At 38.6% G+C, this 22,809-nt stretch overlaps 1 protein-coding gene across 7 annotated transcripts in view; it reads right to left on the bottom strand.

Moving 5' to 3' along the window:
• LOC308502954 (ankyrin repeat domain-containing protein 26-like) overlaps positions 1-22,809 on the bottom strand; it is a 78,133-nt gene that overhangs the window by 19,257 nt on the left and 36,067 nt on the right. For 2 of the 7 annotated variants that reach the window (XM_081080756.1, XM_081080757.1), the window contains 6 exons: positions 16,704-16,743; positions 16,272-16,330; positions 13,644-13,716; positions 11,484-11,663; positions 10,776-10,809; positions 8,186-8,258 (listed from right to left, as the gene is read on the bottom strand). In XM_081080756.1, coding sequence (XP_080936882.1) covers positions 8,186-8,258; positions 10,776-10,809; positions 11,484-11,663; positions 13,644-13,716; positions 16,272-16,330; positions 16,704-16,743 — 459 coding nt within the window. Of the gene's footprint in view, positions 1-8,185; positions 8,259-10,775; positions 10,810-11,483; positions 11,664-13,643; positions 13,717-16,271; positions 16,331-16,616; positions 16,744-22,809 lie in introns of all 7 variants that reach the window. The other 5 variants (XM_081080754.1, XM_081080755.1, XM_081080759.1 and 2 more) reach the window with 3 other exon arrangements.

A 22,809-nucleotide genomic window follows, 5' to 3' on the forward strand; every position in this document is an offset into this window, starting at 1 on the left:
ACGAATAGAATTACCATATGACCCAGCAATCGCTCTCCTGGGTATCTACCCCAAAAATATAAAAGCATTTCTCTATAGAGACACATGTACTCCAATGTTCATTGCAGCTTTGTTTACAGTGGCCAAGACATGAAAACAACCAAAATGTCCTTCGATAGATGAATGGATAAAGAAGTTGTGGTATATATACACAATGGAATACTATTCAGCGTTAAGGAAAGATGATATAGGAACATTTCTGACAACATGGATGGATCTTGAGAACATAATGCTAAGCGAAATAAGTCAGACAGAAAAAGCAGAGAACCCTATGATTTCACTGATATGTGGTATATAAACCAAAAACAAGACAAACAAATGAGAAACAAGAACTCATAGACACAGACATATTTTAGTGGTTACCAGAGGGTAAGGGGGGTGGGGGGAGGGAGATGAGGGTAAGGGGGATCAAATATATGGTGATGGAAGGAGAGCTGACTCTGGGTGGTGAACACACAATGGGATTTGTTGATGGTGTAATACGGAATTGTACACCTGAAATTATGTAATTTCATTAACAATTGTCACCCCAATAAATAAATTAAAAAAAAAAAAGAAGAAGAAATGGTAAACCTGAATAGACTGATTACCACCAGGGAAGTTGAATCAGTAATCAACAAGTTCCCAACAAACAAAAGTGCTGGACCAGATGGCTTTACAGGTGAATTTTACAAAACATTCAAAAAAGAATTATCACCTATTCTCCTCAAGCTATTCCAAAAAATTCAGAAGGAGGGAAGGCTCCCAAAACCTTTTTACGAGGCCACTATCACTCTGACCCCAAATCAGACAAAGACACTACAAAAAACAAACAAACAAACAAAAAACTATAGGCCTGTATCTCTAAAGAACATAGATGCAAAAACCCTCCACAAAATATTACTGAACAGGATTATGCAATACATTAAAAAAATCATACACTATGATCAAGGGGGATTCATTCCTGGTATGCAAGGGTGGTTCAACATCCGCAAATCAATTAACGTGATACACCACATTAACAAAATAAAAAATAAAAATCATATGATCATATCAATTAGATGCAGAAAAAGCATTTGACAAAATCCAGCAGCCATTTATGATAAAAACTCTTAAGAAAATGGGAATAGAGAGACCATATCTCAACATAATAGAGACCATATATGATAAACCCACAGCTAACATCACACTCAATGGGGAAAAGCTAAAATATTCCCCTTAAGATCAGGAACAAGGCAAGGTTTCCCACTTTCTCCACTTCTATTCAACATAGTGCTGGAAGTCCTAGCCACAGCAATCAGACAAGAAAAATAAATAAAAGGCATCCAAATTGGTAAGGAGGAAGTAAAATTGTTATTATATGCAGATGACATGATACTATATAGAGAGAACCCTAAAGACTCCACCAAAAAACCATTAGAACTGATCAATGTATTTAGTAAAGTAGCAGGATACAAAATTAATATTCAGAAATCAGTTGCATGTGTATATACCAATAATAAAATATCAGGAGAAATTAAGAAAAGAATCCCATTTACAATTGCTCCAAAGAGTATAAAATACCTGGGAATAAATTTAATGAAAGAAGTAAAACATCTATACTCAGAAAATTATAAGACACTGAAGAAAGAAATTAAAGAGGATACAAATAGATGGAAGCACATACTATGCTCATGGATAAGAAGAATTAATAGAGTGAAAATGTCCATACTGCCTAAGGCAACATACGAATTCAACGCAATTTCCATCATATTACCAAGGATGGTTTTCACAGGAATAGAACGTATAATCCTGAAATTTATATGGAACCATAAAAGATCCTGGTTGGCCTCGGCAATCTTGAGAAATAGGAATAAAGTGGGAGGTATAACGATACCTGACATCAAATTATACTACAAGGCTACAGTAATCAAACACCACGATACTGGTATAAAAACAGATACATTGATCAATGGAACACAATAGAGAGCCCAGCAATAAATCCATGCCTATATTGTCATTCAATCTATGACAATGGAAGCAAGAATTTATGGTGGGGTAAAGACAGTCTATTCAATAAATGGTGTTGGCGAACCTGGACAGACACATGCAAAAGAATGAAGCTGGACCACTTCCTTACACGATATACAAGAATAAATTCAAAATGCATTAAAGACATAAGTGTAAGATCTGAAACCATAAAATTTCTAGAAGAAAATATAGGAAGAAACTTTAAAGACATTACCTGGAGTAAGATTTTTACTGATACATCCTCTCAGCCAAGAGAAGTAAGAGAAAAAATAATCATGTGGGATCACATCAAACTAAAAAGTTTTTTTCACAGCAAAGGAAACCATCAATAAAACAAAAAGGGATCCTACTGAATGGGAAAAGATATTTGCCAATGATATATCTGATAAGGGATTAATATCACAAATCTATAAAAAACTTACTCAACTCAACTCCAAAAAAACAAACAACCCAATTAAAAAATGGGCAGAGGACTTGAGGAGACATTTTTCTAAAAAGGACATACAGAAGGCAAGAAGACATATGAAGAAATGCTCAACCTCACTAACCATCAGAGAAATGCAAATCAAAACCACAATGAGATACCACCTCACCCCAGTCAAAATGGCTATCATCAATAAATCAACAAACAACAAATGCTGGCGGGGATGTGGAGAAAGGGGAACGCTAGTGCACTGTTGGTGGGATTGCAGATCAGTGCAGCCACTATGGAAAACAGTATGGAGGTATCTCAGGAATCTGAAAATGGAACTACCCTATGATCCAGTAATTCCACTCCTAGGCATCTACCCGGAGAAATCCAAAGCTCCAATTCAAAAATCTGTATGCACTTCTATGTTTATTGCAGCACTTTACACAATAGCCAAGATATGGAAACAACCGAAATGCCCATCGGTCGATGACTGGATTAAGAAGCTGTGGTACATTTATACAATGGAGTACTACGCAGCCATAAAGAAAAAAGAAATCTTATCATTTGCAACAACATGGATGGATCTAGAGAACATTATGTTAAGTGAAATAAGTCAGAAAGAGAAAGACAAGTACCATATGATCTCACTTATATGCGGAATCTAAAGAAAAGAATATGTGTATGAACTAATCAGAAACAGTTTTGGGGACACAAAAAACCGAGAGTTGTTACATGGGCGGGGGGGAGGGGGTTGGGGATGGGGGGAAGGGTGAAGGGATTGGGGGGCGGCTGGTGACCACAGGATGGCCTCAGGGTTTTTTGAGAATTACTTTGGGGAACTTATTCAATAGTGTTTGGGGATTTTGTTGGGTGTCCGATGGACATGTGTCCTGTTTGGGAGACCACCTCAGGGATGCTGTGGATGCCTGGTCATGGCATTGTACACCAGAGGCTGGACATTAATGAATGCCAACTATAATTTTAGGTGTATAATGTGATGGATCAGTGTGAGGTCGGGGGGGTGGTGGCTGGGGGGAGGGGGGTTCACGGTGTGAGGGATGTAAAAATAAAATAAAATAAAATAAAATAAAACTATAAAAAATAAAAAAATGATAATAAAAAAAAGGGATCCTACTGAATGGAGAAGATATTTGCCAATGATATATCTGATAAGGGGTTAAAATCCCATATTTATAAAAAATCTCAGTCAACTGAACTCCAAAATAACAAACAACCCAGTTAAAAAATGTGTAGAGGACATGGAGAGTAATTTTTTTAAAAAGGACATACAGATGGGAAACAGACATATGAAAAATGCTCAACTTCACTAATCATTAGAGAAATGCAAATAAAAACCGCAATGAGATACAACCTCACCCAAGTCAAAATGGCTTTCATCAACAAATCAACAAACAACAAGTGTTGGCCTGGATGTGGAGAAAAGGGAACGCTTGTGCACTGTTGGTGGGATTGCAGATTGGTGCAGCCACTATGGAAAACAGTATGGAGGTATCTCAAAAATCTGAGAATGGAACTACCCTATGACCCAGCAATTCCACTCCTAGGTATCTATCCGGAGAAATCCAAAACTCTAATTCAAAAAAATTTATACACCACTATCTTTATTGCAGCACTATACACAATAGCCAAAACATGGAAACAATCGAAATGCCCATTGGTAAACGATTGGATTAAGAAACTGGTACAGTTATACAATGGAGTATTTCTCAGCCATGAAGAAGAATGAAATCTTACCATGCAACAATATGGATGGACCTAGAGAACATTATATTAAGTGAAATAAGTCAGACAGAGAAAGACAAATACCATATGATCTCATATGGGGAATCTAAAGAAAATAATAAATGAATGAACTAATCAGAAACAGTCTCAAAGACACAGAGGAAAAACTGAGGGTTGCTAGATGAGGGGGTGGGGATTAGGGGGAAAGTGAGGGGATCAGAATGAACAGTTGGTAACCACAAGAGTGCCACGGGGATACGAGAGTCAATTTGGGGAATGTAATCAATAATTTCGTAAAGATTTTGTAGGGTATCCAATGGATACTTGTCTCATTAGGGAGACCACCTCAGGGATGATGTAGATGGCTGATCACTGCACTGTACATCTGAAGCTGAATAATGAATGTCAAGTACAATTTACATATACATATAATACATATACATATTTTATATAAAAAATATATATACATACTATATATATATATATCTTATATAAATATATATATTACATATATATTACATATAGTTACAAGAAGTGGAGTACAGCATTAAGAATAGAGACAGTGGAAATGTAATGGCTGTGTGAGATGTCAGAGAGGCAGTGGAGGGGAGAGGGGGTTATGACTGTGTGAGGGATATAAATGATACATGTCTAGCTATTACATTGTTTTGTGCACCTGAAACAAATAAAAGAATGTGAAAAACCAAAAAAACAGTAAACTGGAAAGGGAACAATGAAAAGCTTCAAAAAAAATAAAAAAACAAAAACTATCTTACAGAAGAAAAAAAGATACATAGAAACAAAGGAAAATGAAAATACATCCTACCAAAATTTTGCGGATGCAGCGAAAGCAGTTTTAAGAGGGAAATTTATATCATTACAGGCCTATCTCAAGAAATAAGAAAAATCCCAAATAGATAACTTCATCTTTACATCTTATGGAGCTAGAAAAAGAAGAACAAATGAAACTGAATGTCAGCAGCAGAAAGAAAACAATAAAAATCAGAGCAGAACTAAATGAAACAGAGAACAAAAAGAGAATAGAAAAAATTAATGTGACAAAGAGCTGGTTCTTTGAAAAGATTAATACAATTGACAAACCCTTGGTAGACTCAGTAAGATAAAGAAAGACTAATAAAATGAGAAATGAGAAGGGAAGTTATCACGGACGCCACCGAAACACAAAGCATCATCCAGGAATACTATGAGGGGCTACATGCCACCAAATTCAATAACCTAGAAGAAATGGACAGGTCCTTGGAAACATATAGCCTTCCTAGGCTGAATCATAAAGAACTGGAAAATCTAAATAGATCGATCACCACTGAGGAAATTGAATCAGTCATTCAAAACCTTCCCAGAAGCAAAAGTCCAGGACCCGATGGCTTCACTAGTGAATTCCACCAAATCTACAAAGAGGATATAATACCTGTCCTACTCAAACTCTTCCAAAAAATTGAAGAAGAGACAATACTCCCTAAATCATTTTATGAGGCCAACATTACCGATACCAAAACCTGGTAAGGATAACACAAAAAAAGAAAACTACAGACTATTATCTCTGATGAATGCAGATGCAAAAATCCTAAGAAAAATGCTAACAAATCGAATGCAACAATATGCTAAAAAGATTATTCATCATGACCAAGCAGATTCATCCCAGGTGCACAAGGATGGTTCAACATTCAGAAATCCATCAATGTGATTCATCCCATAAACAAAATAAAGGACAAAAATCATATAATTATATCAATTGATGCAGAAAAAGCATTTGACAAGATACAACATCCATTTATGATTGGATCACTTAATAAAATAGGTATAGAAGTAAAATACTTGAACATAATAAAGGCCATATATGACAAACCCTCAGCTAATCTCATAATTCATGATGAAAAACTGAAGCTCTTTTCTCTACGTTCAGGAACACCGCAGGGCTGTCCCCTATCACCTCTGCTTTTAAGGATAGTGTTGGAAGTCCTCGCCAGAGCAATCAGGCAAGACAAATAAGTAAAAGGCATCCAAATTGGGAATGAAGAAATTAAATTGTCACTCTTTGCAGATGACATGATGCTATATATAGAAAACCCTAAAACTCCACCAAAAAGCCATTGAAAACAATCAACTAATACAGTAAAGTTGCTGGCTACAAAATCAATGTACAAAAGTCCATTGTATTCCTATATACTAACAATGAAATCTCAGAAAAAGAAAGCAAAAGAACAATTCCTTTTGCAATTGCAAGAAAAAGTATAAAACACCTAGGATTAAACTTAACCAAGGATGTGAAGGATTTATATGCTGAAAACTATAAGACATTTTTAAAAGAAATTGAAGAAGACACAAAGAAATGGATAGACATTCCATGCTCATGGATTGGAACAATCTACATAGTTAAAATGCCCGTATTACCAAAACAATATACAGATTTAATGCAATCTCCATCAAAATCCCAATAGCACATTTTAAAAAATAGAACAAAAAAATCATCAGATTTGTATCGAACCACAAAAGACATCAACAGCCAAAGGAATCCTAAGCAAAAAGAACAATGCTGGAGGTATCAAACTCCCTGACTTTAGCTTGTACTAAAGGGCAATAATAATCAAAACAACATGGTATGGGCAGAAAAACAGACACATAGACCAATGGAATAGAATTGAGATCCCAGAAATAAACCCACATAAATATGGACAGACAATTTTTGACAAAGAAGCAAAAAGCATACAATGGAGAAAAGACAGCTCCTTCGATAAATGGTGCTGGTAGAATTGGAAAACCACATGCAAAAGAATAAAACAGGGCTGAAATCTGTCACCGTGTACCAAAATTAATTCAAAATGGATCAAAGACTTAAGCATAAGACCTGACACAATAAACTGCATTGAAGAAAACATAGTTACTAAACTTATGGACCTTGGGTTCAAAGAGCATTTTATGAATTTTATGACTCCAAAGGCAATGGAAGTAAAAGCTCAAATAAATGAATGGGACTATATGAAACTTAAAAGCTTCTGCACAGCAAAAGAAACCATCGATAAAATAAAGAGGCAACCAACTGAATGGGTGAAAAAGTTTGCAAACAGTGCCTCCGATAAGGGGCTAATATCCAAAATATACAAGGAACTCATGAAACTCAACACAAAAAACCAAACAAACAACCCGATTGAAAAATGGGCAGAGGACCTGAAGAGACATTTCTCCAAAGAGGACATACAAATGGCAAATAGACATATGAAAAAAAGCTCCACATCACTAATCATCAGAGAAATGCAAATAAAAACCACAATGAGATATCACCTCACCCCATTCAGAATGGCTATCATCAACAAGACAAATAGTAACAAGTGTTGGAGAGGCTGTGGAGAAAAAGGAACCCTCATACACTGTTGGGGGGAATGCTGGCTGGTGCAGCCGCTATGGAAGGCAGTGTGGAGGTTCCTCAAGAAATTACAAATAGAATTACCACATGACCCAGCAATCTCTCTCCTGGGTATCTACTCAAATAATCTGAAAACTTTTAATCATAAAGACAAGTGTGCTCCAGTGTTCATTGCAGCTTTACTTACGGTGGGTAAGACAACGGAAACAACCAAAACGTCCTTCGATAGATGAACGGATAAAGAAGTTGTGGTACATATAAATAATGGAATAGTATTCGGTGGTAAGTAAAGATGAAATAAAACTATTGCTAAATGGGGTCTAATGGGGTGATGGAAAGAGAACTGACTGGCTGGTGACCACACAATGTGAGATATAGATAATATATTACAGAATTGTACACCTGAAATCCATGTCACTTTATTAACAATTGCACCCCAATAAACTTTAATTTAAAGGAAAAAAACCCTCAAGTGGTGATATTTTATAAAATGGTTCACAGTGACAAATTTTCCATTACAAACATAAAACAATGATAGGGGGAACACTATTAAATTTTACAAGTGCTACACAAAACTAAATTCTGAGTAAAAAAGTTAATTTCACACAGGAGCCTTTTACCTTGGTACCAACATCCAAGAGTCCATCGTCTGATAGAGCCCGTGAATCATTCCTGCCAGGTTTCCAGGAAAGACTTTAGGGTAAAAATACACAACAAAAACAGTGAGTGCATTCCTTTACAAAAACAACAACAACAAAAGGAGTAAAATTCAGCTATCTGCATAGGAAATGAAGTTTCTTGATATGATTAAAATTTAGACGATGTTCTAGAAAAGCTATCAGTTATCTATTGCTGCCTCCACCACTCCCAACTCGTGCAATATTTAATGAAGATACACTCCAGGTTTCCATTACAAAGAACGACAGCAAACATGTTGGCAACACCTGAGAGTACCTTGTTTTCACCAAAAGTCCCCAGGGCTGAATTGAAAACGCAATTAATAGCTGACAATAGGAACCTGAACCGAGACAAAAGCAATGACCTAAATCAAGGTAGAACGATACACTGAGCCTTCTCCACGGTCTGTCCCTGGTTCAAAGATTAATCTGTGTGGGTCACAAACGGCAGTCTTGCTTCTTTAACATAGAAAGCAGTTACTAAACTCACCCCATTCCTTGTTTTCACTCAAAAACACTACAGTGAGGTCCCTGAAATGCATGAAATGTTTGCAACTTACATGTACAAAAGTCAAAGAACAAATATGTACGTTGTTAGCCTCCCCACTCTCCGATCACTTGTCCACACAGCTTCCTGGCAATCTCCAACCTTGAAAACTTCAGCCTACGAAGGCATAGACTCCTGAAACAAGGTTGGGCTCAAATGACCCACAGTAGGAGTTCTCTATTTCGCTGTTCCTGGAAAACAAGCTAAATGGAGCCTCAGTCATCCACTCCCAACACAGGCATGTTACCACCTACCCAACTCCATTACTGTTTTCACAATCAGTCGTCCCTCTGCCCAACCCTCCATCTCCATGGGAAGGACATCAGCGCGTTGGGCAAAGAGGTGGAGGTGACGAGACACCGGCCGTGGGCCATAGATCTATGTAGTTCAGCAATCTCCAGTGCCTTTGGACTCAAGGGGACCCCCTCTGTAATTCCGGGTGCAGGTGGATGATACCACATTCCTACTTGCTATAAAGAGAATGTTTCCACAGTCTCAAAGGTTTAATATGTTTTCATACAACCTTAAATTTTGCTGGTTCCTCCAATTCAACAAACGAAAAAGCACCAACCTGTTCAGACGCCCTTGAACCCATTACTTTAATCTGCTTCTTTAGACAACTACCAACATCCGGTGTCCTTCTTGTTTGTAATTTCTCTTTACCTTGTCATACCCTACTCTTCTGATCTCTTTTCCCTTATCTGATCTCTGATCTCTATTCTAAAAGCCTTATTCCTATTCCAACCCAGTGTTGGTCCTATTGAGACTTGGATTCCCCTGCTAATTCCATTCTTATCCTCTTCCACTGCATTCACTAGACCTTTCCATAATTAAACCCTCACCCAAAGGATGATAAAGAAGGAAGTGTACTGGGCTTAGAAACCTACACTTAATCTCATTTCATCACTCACTATACTTAAATAAGTCACTTTAATCTCTTGGAGCTCAAACTCCTCATGTGATCAACTACTTGACCAAAACATTAATGGCAGCATGAAGTACTAGGGGGTGTTTTGAATAATTAATTGATAACATTCCTTCAACACCTGGAATTCTATGTACTTTTGATTCTGTCAAGAAAAATGGAGAACACTTAGCTGGCAGAAGTGGAAAAAAATAACACAACAACGGCAACAATAATACCCCGAGAATGCAGAGAAAAAGGGAAAAATCAAGAAAAGTCATGGAAGAGGGAAGAAAGACTCTGGAAAAAGAGAAAAAACTTCCTACAACAAGGGAAAGGTATTAGCCAGAAGGGAAACACAGGCTGGGAAGTCAGTCAGTAGAGGAATCAATTAGAAATATCATCTCAATTTGTGCTGCATTAACACAACATGGTCTATACATAGATGTTCTTCACTTACAGAACAACGATTCATCCCAAGAAGTGTACGTCGCATTATACCTGAAAACATTTATCTGATTAGGTCTTGCTTATGTACAACCTGTGGTTCTGTGGCCACAGTGAACTGAGATCTGCCCTAAACACTGATGGTGAAAACAAGGTTCTCGTGACTGCTGCAACTATCAAGTACATTCAGACAAGAGCTTGGGCTAACTGGGCTTGGTAGGAAACTTCTAAATCAGCACTAAGGCATCACTAAACGGGACTCTCTGAGGCCACCTGACGTGCACCTGAATCTTGAATCCAGACCTGTCCAGGCACTTCTCAGTACAGGCTGAGGGACAAGAGAATGGACTTGGGAAGCCAAGCAGGCTGAAGGACACATCACAGGTCAGCCTCTTGGTAACAATGGAACCAGGGGTCAGTTAATCCACCTCCCGGAACCACACTCGTCTAATGAATAAAAACTAGGCCGAACAGCACAGCTACTTTGCGAATCTACTGTGCCGACGACCTGGGATAACGAATGGTAGGCACATAGTATAGGGTCTAGGCCAGAGCAGAACACTCATTAAAGCTTACTGGCTTCTCTGGGCAGTTTCTTAGTTAACATGCAATTTTAGAAATCCATAAAATCCTACCTGCTTGCAGGGTCGCATTTAGGACACTCATCCACTGTTAAAGAAAAAATTTACATACATTGTAAATACACAATAGAAAAACACAGAACTTTCAAAGCGTCCGATTCAAGTGATGTAAAAATGTTTCTTTGGGAACACCCCTGAAGACTATAGTAGAGTGAATGTTACTGATACAACTGGTGGGCAATTAATACATGAAGAACTTTTACTTCCTCTGCTGTATGTCTCTGTGTGTGTGTGTGTGTGTGTGTGTGTGTATGTATAAACACATATATATATTAATATATATTCATACACATACACATATGCACATATATATATATATATACATATATACGTATGTACCTATCTATATATGTGTGTATGTATGCATATATACTCCCCAGTGTACGCTAAATACTAGTCTAAATGGAATCACACTTTCTCCTTATTCCCTTTCTTATTTCCTTATGTTACTCTGATTGAGGAAGAATGCCAATGTCCTGCTAAAAGTTATTCTATTTGGCTGTAAGTTGTGTAAACAGAGTAAACATAAAGCAGATTTTGCTACAAAATGACTGTAGGAAAGTCAGAACTACGATCAACCTATACAGAGGCGGGCTAGGGTTGAACTCTTTGTTTTTTTATTTCCTTCTTTGCTTTCTCTGTTTCCTGGTGGCTGTGATTCACACCAGTCATGGAGGGAAGAATTATGTAAGAGGAACACACCTACAACCTGCGTCTTTCGTTTGTCTATTACGGCCATCTGTCCAAACTGTGTGGATGCTGACAGAGGTTTTCTCATTGAGTGTGTGGCAAATGGCCCTTTATCATCAAATTTCGAATCCCCGGAACTTTGACAAGTTCCATGATTGGAAATCAAAGAAGTAGCATTCCAGCTGGAAGAATCTGAAAATAAAATTTTCGTTTATGAGGAGGTAAAAATAACACAAAGCTGACCATCTTGTAAAACGTCCTTCTTCAGAGAAGCAGTCCCACGTCCTCCTTTCTCCCAAACACTCTACTCCTTTAGAGTGCATTTTATTTTAGGTGTCCTATACTTGCCATTCACGTAAGTTAAGCTGAATTAAGTATTGTCACTCAGCAATTTCTGTTATATAATGTGTTTCCAATTAAAGCTTTTCTTCTTAATAGTTAAAATGGTGTGGGTGTGAATTTTTTTGTCATTATCAAAAGTTATGTCTAACCGCTTAAGTTTAAATATGTGTGACAAACATGGGTTTAAAACAACTTTCAATGAATCGTACTATTTCAAATAAGAAATTACTTATTACAAGACAATAGTCTTTTCTAAATGCTCCAATAGCTTCAGAATTCATTTTTTAAGCCTTAGGAAATTGAAATTCAAATGAAAAATGACAGGCTTGGGTGACCATATGGTTTCCAATTAAAAATACGATCAGGGCCAGACCGGTGGCTCAAGTGATTAGAGCTCCATGCTCCTAACTCCGAAGGCTGCCGGTTCGATTCCCACATGGGCCAGTGGACTCTCAACCACAAGGTTGTCGGTTCAGTTCCTCGAGTCCCGCAGGGGATGGTGGGCTACGCCCCCTGCAACTACTAATGGCAACTGGACCTGGAGCTGAGCTGCACCATCCACAACTAAGACTGAAAGGACAACAACTTGACTTGGAAAAAGGCTTGGAAGTACACACTGTTCCCCAATAAAGTCCTGTTCCCCTTCCCCAATAAAAAAAAAAAATATCTTAAAAAAAAATACGATCAAACTAGGTATACATTAGCTCCAAAGAATACAGGGCACCATGAGACAGAAAACAAATACATAACAAAACATTTTCCTTTTGCTTTTTAAACAAAATCTCAGCTTAAATCTACGAGACAAGTGAAAGAAAACCACACTGTAGAAGTGAAGCTTTAAAGCCTCTTTTATCACTTCACATCCAGGAAGCCCATACATCATTTAAGACGGTGGTTTCCAATGTCATGTGAGAATCCGTGAAGTCCCAAGGTCTGTCAGTCGAGGGGCCCGAAAAGGTCAAAACTATTTTCACAGAAATACTGAATGTCATTTGCCATTTTCACTCTCATTCTCTTCTAAGTGTACAGTAGAGTTTTCCACAGCCGTGATATCACAGCTCTGATGGTGACATCATAGGTCTACGGTTACTGGGTCGTAGCTCCAATGGCTCACAGAATGCATGACTGTGTGTGCTCCTATTTTAAATTGTTCAGTTTTTATTTCTAATATTGTCACTATGTATGGAGCCTACCGACTTAAAAATGTTCTTTGGAATGCTCAATAATTTTTAATCGCATAAAAGCATCCCAAGGCACAAAAGCTTCAGAATTCCTGTTTTCAAAGATTGTGTCTACCAAATATTCATTACCATTAACTACTTCTCCCATTTTTAATAATCGAAGACACCATAGGCGCATGTACACACATAGCCAGTGTCTGCTCAGCAGAACATCTGGTTGTCTTAAGACCATCAGTGTCACAACACTAAGAGGAAGTAAAGTTAAAAACAATTGTCATGGTAGCAACTGAAGCTTACTTGGGTAAACGTCAAAATTCAAATGACCATTTGAAAACGCTGGAAAAATCTTCCAGTGTGATAATTGACCTCTGGTAACGCTATTAAGTACAGGGATTTTAAACTGGGACATTTAGGCTATGGAACAAACGGAGAACCATCTTAGTGAAGTCACCAATTTAAAATCTCATTTTCTTATTCCTGTGAATACCTTTTCTCAAACACCGGTACCAACAATGACATCACGTTATTTATGTCAAATCCTTCAATTAAATTTGTAACAAAAAAAAGGAATGAGAAAGAGAAAACTGCAAGCATGTCACATGTCCTTGCGTACTCCTTCCCAAAATTAAATTGGTATTACAAAGAGTACCTGGTCTGAAGGGTTGCACCAAATCCATTCCTAAAGCTTTGTTAGGAACAGGATCTTCCAATTCAATGCTCGGCTGAAGGGGTTAGGAAACAAGATGATTAGTAACTAATGGACACTTCATGCAATCTCTAGTTAACAATTCAGGATAACAATATTAACGTTATAAACTCCAAGAAAAGGACTTTTTGAAAAATAGGTATTTAAGCAAATATTAGGTTGGTACAAATGATATTGCAGTTTGTGCAATTTTTTTAGACCTTTTAAACCGCAATTACTTTTGCAGCGAACTAAATACCTTGAAAAGTGTACTTCCTATAACTTTGACTTATTTCTAATGATACATTCTTTCTGTTTGTTTGTTTGCTTTTTTAGTTTTAAAGCAAGATACTTGCCTGACATGGTAAGAAACCTTGGTGTATGTCCTGTGGAGTCTAAACAGAACATATTAGAACCTACTTCATCTAGGTCAAGAAGAGCTTGGAAAAATCAAACTCTTATTTGATAAAAATTTTGATAGGAAAAGTGATTAAACAGAATGACAAAGGTGTAAGAAAAACCTTTCTTTAAGTGATATTTAAATAAATAATAGGAAAATGTTATATATAGTAATGCAACTTTTCAAAAAGTTTGTAAAGATTTTGTTGGGTATCCGATGGACATGCGTCCTATTTGGGAGACCACCTCAGGGATACTGTGGATACCTGATCATGGCATTGTACATCAGAAGCTAAACATTAATGAATGCCAACTATAATTTTATATATATAATGTGATGGTTCAGTGTGAGGTCGGAGGGATAGTGGATGGGGGGAGGGGGGTTCACAGTATGAGGGATATAAATGATGAACGTCTAAGTATTACCTTGTTTTGTACACCTGAAACTAATAAATAAATAAATTTATGAAAAAAAAAAAAAGAACAATTTGAGGAAGCCCTTCCCTTCCTCTGTAAGGTAACAGGGTTCCATGGTTGCGGCTGCCCTTGAATACAATTATATTAACATTTAGTTTACATTTTCAAAACTAAGAGTTAAGTTTATATATTAGGAGTTTGGGTATTGTTCTAGTACAGAATATTAAATTTATTACTCTTTTTACTTCCTTTGGCTTTTTAAAAATACATTAAAAAAAAAGATCTAATTAGGGAAAATAAGAACATTTATTTACTAACCATCTCAAATGTACCAGGCATCTGCCATGCACAGTTTATTTCTTTTCCACACAAACAACAAATATAAAAATGGTTTGATGCTGGTTAGCCCTCTTCCTGCTTCCTGACCATTCCAAGACACTAGAATAAAATGATGAACCCACAGGATCCATTGCTGTCCCTGCCCAGCAGGTTTCGCTCCTAGACCTTCACATGACTGGCTCCTTCTCATGCTTCACGTAGCAGTATCCCACACAGACGTTTACTTCAGGTCAAAACACTGAGCTCGCACCAACAGAGCCTCAAGTACCGAAACACTACACATCAACAGGGTATCGCCTATCACAGTCTCCTGAAGTTTAGCATCCCCCAGATTAGAAATCCACATGCCCCTTCTAACTTTTCCACTCTGTTCTTGACACTACGGCCATTTGATTGTCCTTCAGGTTTACAAAAAGTGTCCCCACCATTTGGTAAGTCACTACCGCCCACTGTGATCATTGATTTTACATTTCTATAGCTCCCTTTACACTTCACAAAGTGTTTTCACATTTGTTACCACATTAGTTCATTTCACACCCTGAAAGGTAGGCATAAGTACCTTTATGATGAATGAGGTCACTGACATCCAACAGGTTAAAAAGAAGTTTCCCCCAGATCCCACAGCTAGTAAGTGACCTATCCAGGGTTCTAGTGTGTTCTTATCGTCAAACACAGTGTCTACACCAGTAGGCAGCAGCTGCCTATATCAGAAGATCACACTCCTCCTGTCTCTTTTCACAGCTGTCATCTCACATTGGCTCATCATTACTTTGTACTTCTATTACTACAAGCATGGTTGCCATCAAGATACTCAATGCATGCTATTTTATCTGAACAGGACAGTTGTTGTGTATTAAAGCAGCACTCGGCCGATTGTCGTTAGTATAATCCTGCACAGTATTACTATTAACAATGCTCTTCCTTCCCTGGAAAAGTTCCTTGCAGATCTATTGGAGAATACAAATACAATAATACTTGCATGTAGCAGGCATTATCTTTTCAAATTCCAAGGTATAAAAAACCCTAAATTCCAAATTCTTTCTTTCTGAATCTCATTAGGACATTTACACAACCGTAAAAACCACAGAATCATGCATTTGGGCATACCTCAAGCTGGAATAATTCTTTAGCTTTTAGGTAAACTTAACTTCAGAACCCAACTGATTCCTTATGACTTGGAAGCCTTCTCGTTTTATACTATTCTACACCGACCGCCTTCAGTGACCCATGCAAGTTAGCTGAGCTGTACTACGCTGTCTCATTATATTCAGCACATATGTATTTTATTAATTATAGGCTAAACCATAATAAAATAATTTAGGTGGGGAAATGCAGAGGTGAGAAAGTATAGTCAAACCATACCTTTTATGTTTTAACATCACCGGATGGTGATATTTAAAATAATAAAGATAAAAAAATAGTAGTGAATGACAGTACCTCAGAATCCCAACATGATTTTTCAGCTTCTTCTTTCAATCTTAATGCCGATGTTTTAACTATAAAACGTAGTCACAGAACATTAATGTGAACATATATTTCTATGCATTTTAAATACACATCCAAGTCATGAATATTTCCATAAAAGTAACAGCAGAAAAGAATTTCAGGGGGTCAAAACATTTGCAAGAAGAAGCAGTTGTTAGTAATGGGGATACTTTTGCAAAAAAGATAGGAACAAATGCTTATAAGAAATGAAAATCACAGTTGGATCTACACGTGTTACATTTGTGCATAGCAGCACTTAAGCTGGACAGAATTCATAGATAGTCACTAAATTATCACTTGTATTATTTTGGTGTGCTCCATCAACACAAGTCAAGATATCAGTTTTTGTTTGCTCTTGTGGAGCACTTTCAATAATATCCACACCATTTTCTCTTTTTCCAATTGGCGGCTTGGTTGCTTCTTTCTATTAAAAAAAAAGAAAAGAAAAACCCAACTTCAGAAAACATCATATTCATTTACTCATTCACTCGCTCACTCAGTCCTTCAGTCAGTAAGACAACAAACCGCTATCATAGCCATCAAATCACAGGCATAGACCCAGGGGAAGCTGGAAATAGAAATGAAAGACTTTGTCCTATATTCTAGTAGAGGTCGATATACTATAATTTGTGAAAACAATCAGAACAGAAAAGTACCGCTCTCCAGTCCTACACCTCAGATCAATAAAGTATAGTACGGGCACAAAAGAAACAACAATCAGTTGTACCACATGCTGCAAAAACAGGGCTGCATCTTGAAAGACATACGAGGTGCGGAGGGAAACCATGAAGGGGAGTCCAGAAAGGGCAGCGGGCGCAAAAGCCTGCGTATGAAACAACATATTGTAAGTGAGGGCAGAAGAAGAATGGGGTAAGCCTGGAACTCTGAGAATGGGATGGAGAGACAACTGCAGAATCAGAACCAAATCAAAGAAGGCACGTGTCATGCTAGCAGATGAATTCTACCCTCACGCATGGGGAATCACTCAGTAAACAAAGGTTTGCATCATCACAATTCTAGTTTACAACAGCCACTCGGGCACCATTTATGATATTGAGGAGTTCCATTTCTTTCTAGGAGCCTATCCATCAGCCTGTCTTGCTTCACGACATAGCGCCTCGCAGCTGCCTACAAATCACGAACACAGCTACCAACAACAGGTCACTCTGTAGCTTCCCCTAGGTGGCTCCCGATAGGGCACAAACAGCAGCTGACCTGGGCCTGCCCCACAGCCCCTCCCAAGAGGCCCCAAATCCAACACACCTTGGACCAGCTTCAAGTGACACCAGAACAGCACCAAATTGGCTTCACAAATGACAAAGCCAAGCCATGGACTGAGCAGACACCGGAGTCCTGCTACAGCCGATCTCACTCTGCGAGGTCAGCCTACACACAGGGGTTCATCTACTGCAGTCACAGCCAGTCGTCCTGTGGGTCAATTCCACACCCAGATGTGCCAACAGCAATAAGGCTCAAGTACAACAGGAGGGCACACACCAACCACATGAGCTTCTGGAACACAAGGCTCAGGTAACCGGGGTCTGTACCACTGGGCCACACACAACACCTGGTACATAAGGCAATACTGTCAAGATGAGGAGAATTGGCAGATCCACAGAATACACAGAAAGAAACACAGAGAGGAAGTGAAAAAAGATGAGAGAAAAAAAATTTCTCTAATGAAAGACCAGGAAAAAAAAACTAGAGAAAGAACTAAACCTAATGAACACAAGTTATCTACAGGACACACAGTTCAAAATACTACTTCTAAGGATGTCAATGAACTTTGGGGAAAAGTAGATAAACGTTGTAACACATCAACAGAGACAGCAAACCTAAAAAATGGACATGGAAATCATTAACGAAAGTCGACTATGAAAAATACAACATCTGAAATGAGTAATTAATAGATGGAATCAGCACCAGATTTGGTTGAAGCAGACGTTCAAATCAGTGATTTGGAAGACAAGGGAGCAGAAAACACACAATCAGAACAGAAGAAAAAGATATGAAAAATGATTATGTGTCAAAAAGAACGAGAGAGAGAAGGCTTTAAGGGACTTCTGGGACAAGATAAAGTGTAACAGCACTCGTAAGGCTATCAAAAGGAGAAGAGAGAGACAGAAAGGAATTGAAAACCTATTTGAATAAATAATGACGGAAATCTTCCCTAACCTGTTGAAGGATACGCAAGAGTAGGAAACACACAGAGCTCCAAACAAAATAAAGCAAACAGGCCCAGACCAAGACATACCAGAATTAAAACACCAAAGGGTAAAGACACAGAGAGATATTAAAACCAGCAAGAGAAAAGCAGTTAGGTACATACAAGGGAGCTTGCATAAGACTGTCAGGTGATCTCTCAAAAGTAAATCCGAAGGACAGAGGAATGGGGAAGAAATATAGAAATGTGATGAAACGCAATAATTTACAACCAAGAGCACTGTATCCAGCAAGGCTCTCATTTCGAATCAAACGAGAGGAAAAGAGCTTGCCAGAGAAAAAGGAGGTGTTGCAGTTCAGCACCAGGAAACCACTATCACAAGAAATGTAAAACCACGACTAGAAAAAAAAGGAGGATGAGGAGAAGGAGGAGAAAGAGCAGGAGGGGGAGAAGTGAATAAGAAAATGCCAATAACTACGTACCTACAAATAATTACTTTAAATGTAAATAGATTAAATGCTCCAGAAAAGACATAAGGTAGCTGAATGGTTAAGAATGCAAGACCCATACACACGACAATCAAACTACAAACTTTCTTCACCGCAAAGGAAACCAACAACAACATGAAGTCACGACGGGAAGAATGGAGAAAATATTTGCCACTGATATATTTGATAAAGAGTTGACATCCAAAACATATAAGGAATTCATAAACCTTAACACCAAAAGACGAACAATGCAATTACAAAATGAGAAGAGTACCTGAATAGACTTTTCTCCAAAGAGGTCACACAGATAGCCAAGAGACATACGAAAACATGCTCCGTGTCACTAATCATCAGAGCAATGCAAATTAAAAACACAATGAGCTACCACCTCACAACTGTCAGAATGGCCATCATCCATGAATCAACAAGCAACAAGTGTTGGTGAGGATGTGAAGAAAACGGAGTCCTCGTGCACTGTTGGTGAGACTGCAAATCCAGGCAGACAATGGAAAACAATATGGAAGTTCCTCAAAAATTTAGAAATAGAACTACCATGTGGCACAGCAGTCCCTCTTCTGGGTTTTCCTCCACAGAAATCCAAAACACTAATTTGAAAACAACATGCATTTCTATGGTCGTTGCCACATTATTTTTTTTTTATTGTTTGCCGCATTATTTTCAATAGTCCAGATAAGAAAGTAACCAAAAAATCCATCATCTTGGAGAAAGAAGAAGATGGACATATATATATAACAAAATGCTACTTGTCTGTAATGAAGAATAAATACTTATCGTTTGTGACACATGTGTGGACCTAGAAGGTATTATTCTAAGTGAAAAAAGTCAGACAGAGAAAGACAAATACCACATGATTTCACTTATTGGTTATGTCCAAAAAAAAAAAAATAAATGAACAGAGAAAAGGGAAACAAACTCATAGGAGCAGAGAACGAACTGATCCTTGCCCGGTTCGAGGATTGTTAAGGGAATGATTGAAATGGAAAAAGGATTAAGAAGTATAAAGTGGCAGATATAAAATAGTCGTGAAGATGTCAAGTACAGCACAAAGAATACAGTAAATAGGATTGTAATAACGAAGTACGGTGTCAGGGATACCACACTAATCGGGGTACCAGTTTGCACATTATATAAATGCCTAATCACGATGCTGTACACCTGAGGCTCACATCATATTGAATGTCAGCTGTAACAGAAATGAAAAATTTTACATTTAAAAAACAAAACTAAAAACTTTCTGAAACTTGACATTTGACTATATGGTTTTTAAGAATCTCTGCTTTTGACCAGAGTAAAGAAAGGATCCTATCTTTTATAGACACGGCTCCTTTCTTTACTTTGGTCAATGCATCATGGACATGGGCATAGAATCTCACGGACATATTTTTATAGAGAGCAGCCAAGAGCATCATCAGCTTTGGAGCCAAGTGGATTTTGCATCAAACCCTCAAACTTCTCCCTGGCTACTGCAAGTCATGCTGCCTAGACTGTCTTGGTCTCCATTTACTTATCTCTGAAGATGAAGATTCCCTTCCTTCACAAAGCTATTCTGAGGATTAACTCACATCGTGCTGGTTACAGAATAGGTCCAGAACAAGTGTTGATTTGACTATGGAGTATTTCACCATATCAGTGAAAAGAAAATCTGTGTCGCTCTTGCTTATACAGGCCAGGGCCCATGCATCAATACCACATAATCAAACAGGCCATTAAAACACTAATCAAGAGATCAAAAAAAATGGCGGCGTGAGGTGAGCCTCTGTAACGCTCCCCTGGAATTTACAACGAATCTGACAACAATAACTCCACAAAGGACTCCTTGCACAGCAGACAGGCAAGACGAAGAGGCCGACTACTGAATTCACCTCCAGGTGGGTGAATCGCGCGAGCGGGGGAGGAGGGAGAGGAGAAGTGCGGAGACGAAGCCGCGCGGGCGCAGGACGCAGACCTAGCTCAGTGCTCGGAGCCCGCTGCTCCCGGATCCTCCGCAGCTGCGGGAGCGGGAAGGACTCGGACTGCTAGGGCTCCGCTTACGGCCCACAGGGCTGAGGGGGCAGCATATAGCACAGCTGAACCCAATGCTCTCTCACGGCAGACCTCGGAGCAAAGACTGAGGGAAGAGGGCTGAAATCGGTGGTTTAAGACCTCACTGCCGAGCGGAGAACGGAAGCCTTAGGCACAGAGACTAGCTGCCCCCTCCCTACCCTCCCAGAGCTCGCCCTGCCCCCACCTGCCCGGTGCTAGAAGCATTAAAGTAGCAGTGTCGGATCAAAGGACAGAATATTTGCTGCTCTGAGAACTGTGGACCGCAGACACAGATTCGCAGCTCAACTAGTTCTGGCAAAGGGGAGGGAGCTGTGGAAGCAGGACTGGCTGTGGTGGTGGTCGCCGCCATTGCTCTGGGCCACTTCTCACAACTCACCCCGCCCCTGGCCCCACCTATCTGGGCGGATCCCTGCGGGAGTAAACAGAACTGCTGAAACATACGGGCTCTGAATCTGGTGCAGAAAGAGCTTTGGAACTCCAAAAGCTCTTCGCATACCTATCAACCTGTTGCAGAAGACACTCCTGTAGATGTCTAGGAAGAGAAATAGTAAATCAGTGATTGCCATGAATAACCAAGGCAACAAGATAGCTCAGAAAGAAAGTGAAAAGTCTCCAGAAAAGGAACTTAGAGATATGGACCTTTGTGATTTAAATGACAGAGAATTCAAGATCGCAATTCTGAAAAAACTGAACGAGATGCAAGAAAACACAGAAAGGCAGTTTAATGAACTCAGAAACACAATCAAAGAACACCATGAGCATTTTACAAAAGAGATTGAAATCTTGAAAAAGAACCAAATAGAATTTCTGGAGATTAAGAACTCAATAGAAGAAATTAACAATAAAATATCCAGCTTAGGTAGTAGAGTTGACCAGATGGAGGAAAGAATCAGTGACATCGAAGATAGGAACCTGGAATTTACACAGAGGGAAGAAGAAAGAGACTTGAGACTTAAAAGAAATGAAAGAACTCTACAAGAACTTTCTGACTCCATCAGAAAGAGCAATATAAGAATAATGGGCATACCAGAAGGAGAAGAAAGAGGGAAGGGAACAGAGAATATATTCAAACAAATCGTCGATGAGAACTTCCCAAAGTTGTGGACAGAACTGGATCCTCGAATCCAAGAAGCAAATAGAACACCCAATTACCTCAATCCCAACAGGCCTTCACCAAGGCACATTGTATTGAAGCTGTCTAAAATCAATGACAAAGAAAGAATCCTCAAGGCAGCCAGGGAAAAGAAGACGGTAACTTACAAAGGAAAGCCCATTAGATTATCATCAGATTTTTCAGCAGAAACTCTACAAGCTAGGAGGGAATGGAACCAAATATTCAAACTATTGAAAGAGAGAAATCATGAGCCAAGAATAATATATCCAGCAAAGATCTCTTTTAGATATGAAGGAGGAATAAAGACCTTTCCAGACATCCAGAAGCTGAGGGAATTTTCTAATACACAACCTGCACTACAAGAAATACTAAAGGAGGCTATTAGACCACCATCAACAGGGACAACTTGTGGCAACCGAAACATAAAAAGGGGGAGCGTAAAGGCCTGAACTGGAATATGGGAATAGAGAAAGTAAGCGTACTGAAGAAACTGGAATACTCTAAATATCAAACTTTCTTTTACATAAACTCAAGGGTAACCACTCAAAAAACATCCAATCTGAAATATATACTGTAATAAAAGAAGAAACAGAGGGAAACATCATAGAATACCACCACACAGAAATAACAGACAACAACAAAAAGGCAAAGAAACAATGG

The sequence above is a fragment of the Rhinolophus hipposideros genome (genome assembly GCF_964194185.1).
Source record: "Rhinolophus hipposideros genome assembly, contig: SUPER_9_unloc_2, whole genome shotgun sequence".
Taxonomy (NCBI): domain Eukaryota; kingdom Metazoa; phylum Chordata; class Mammalia; order Chiroptera; family Rhinolophidae; genus Rhinolophus; species Rhinolophus hipposideros.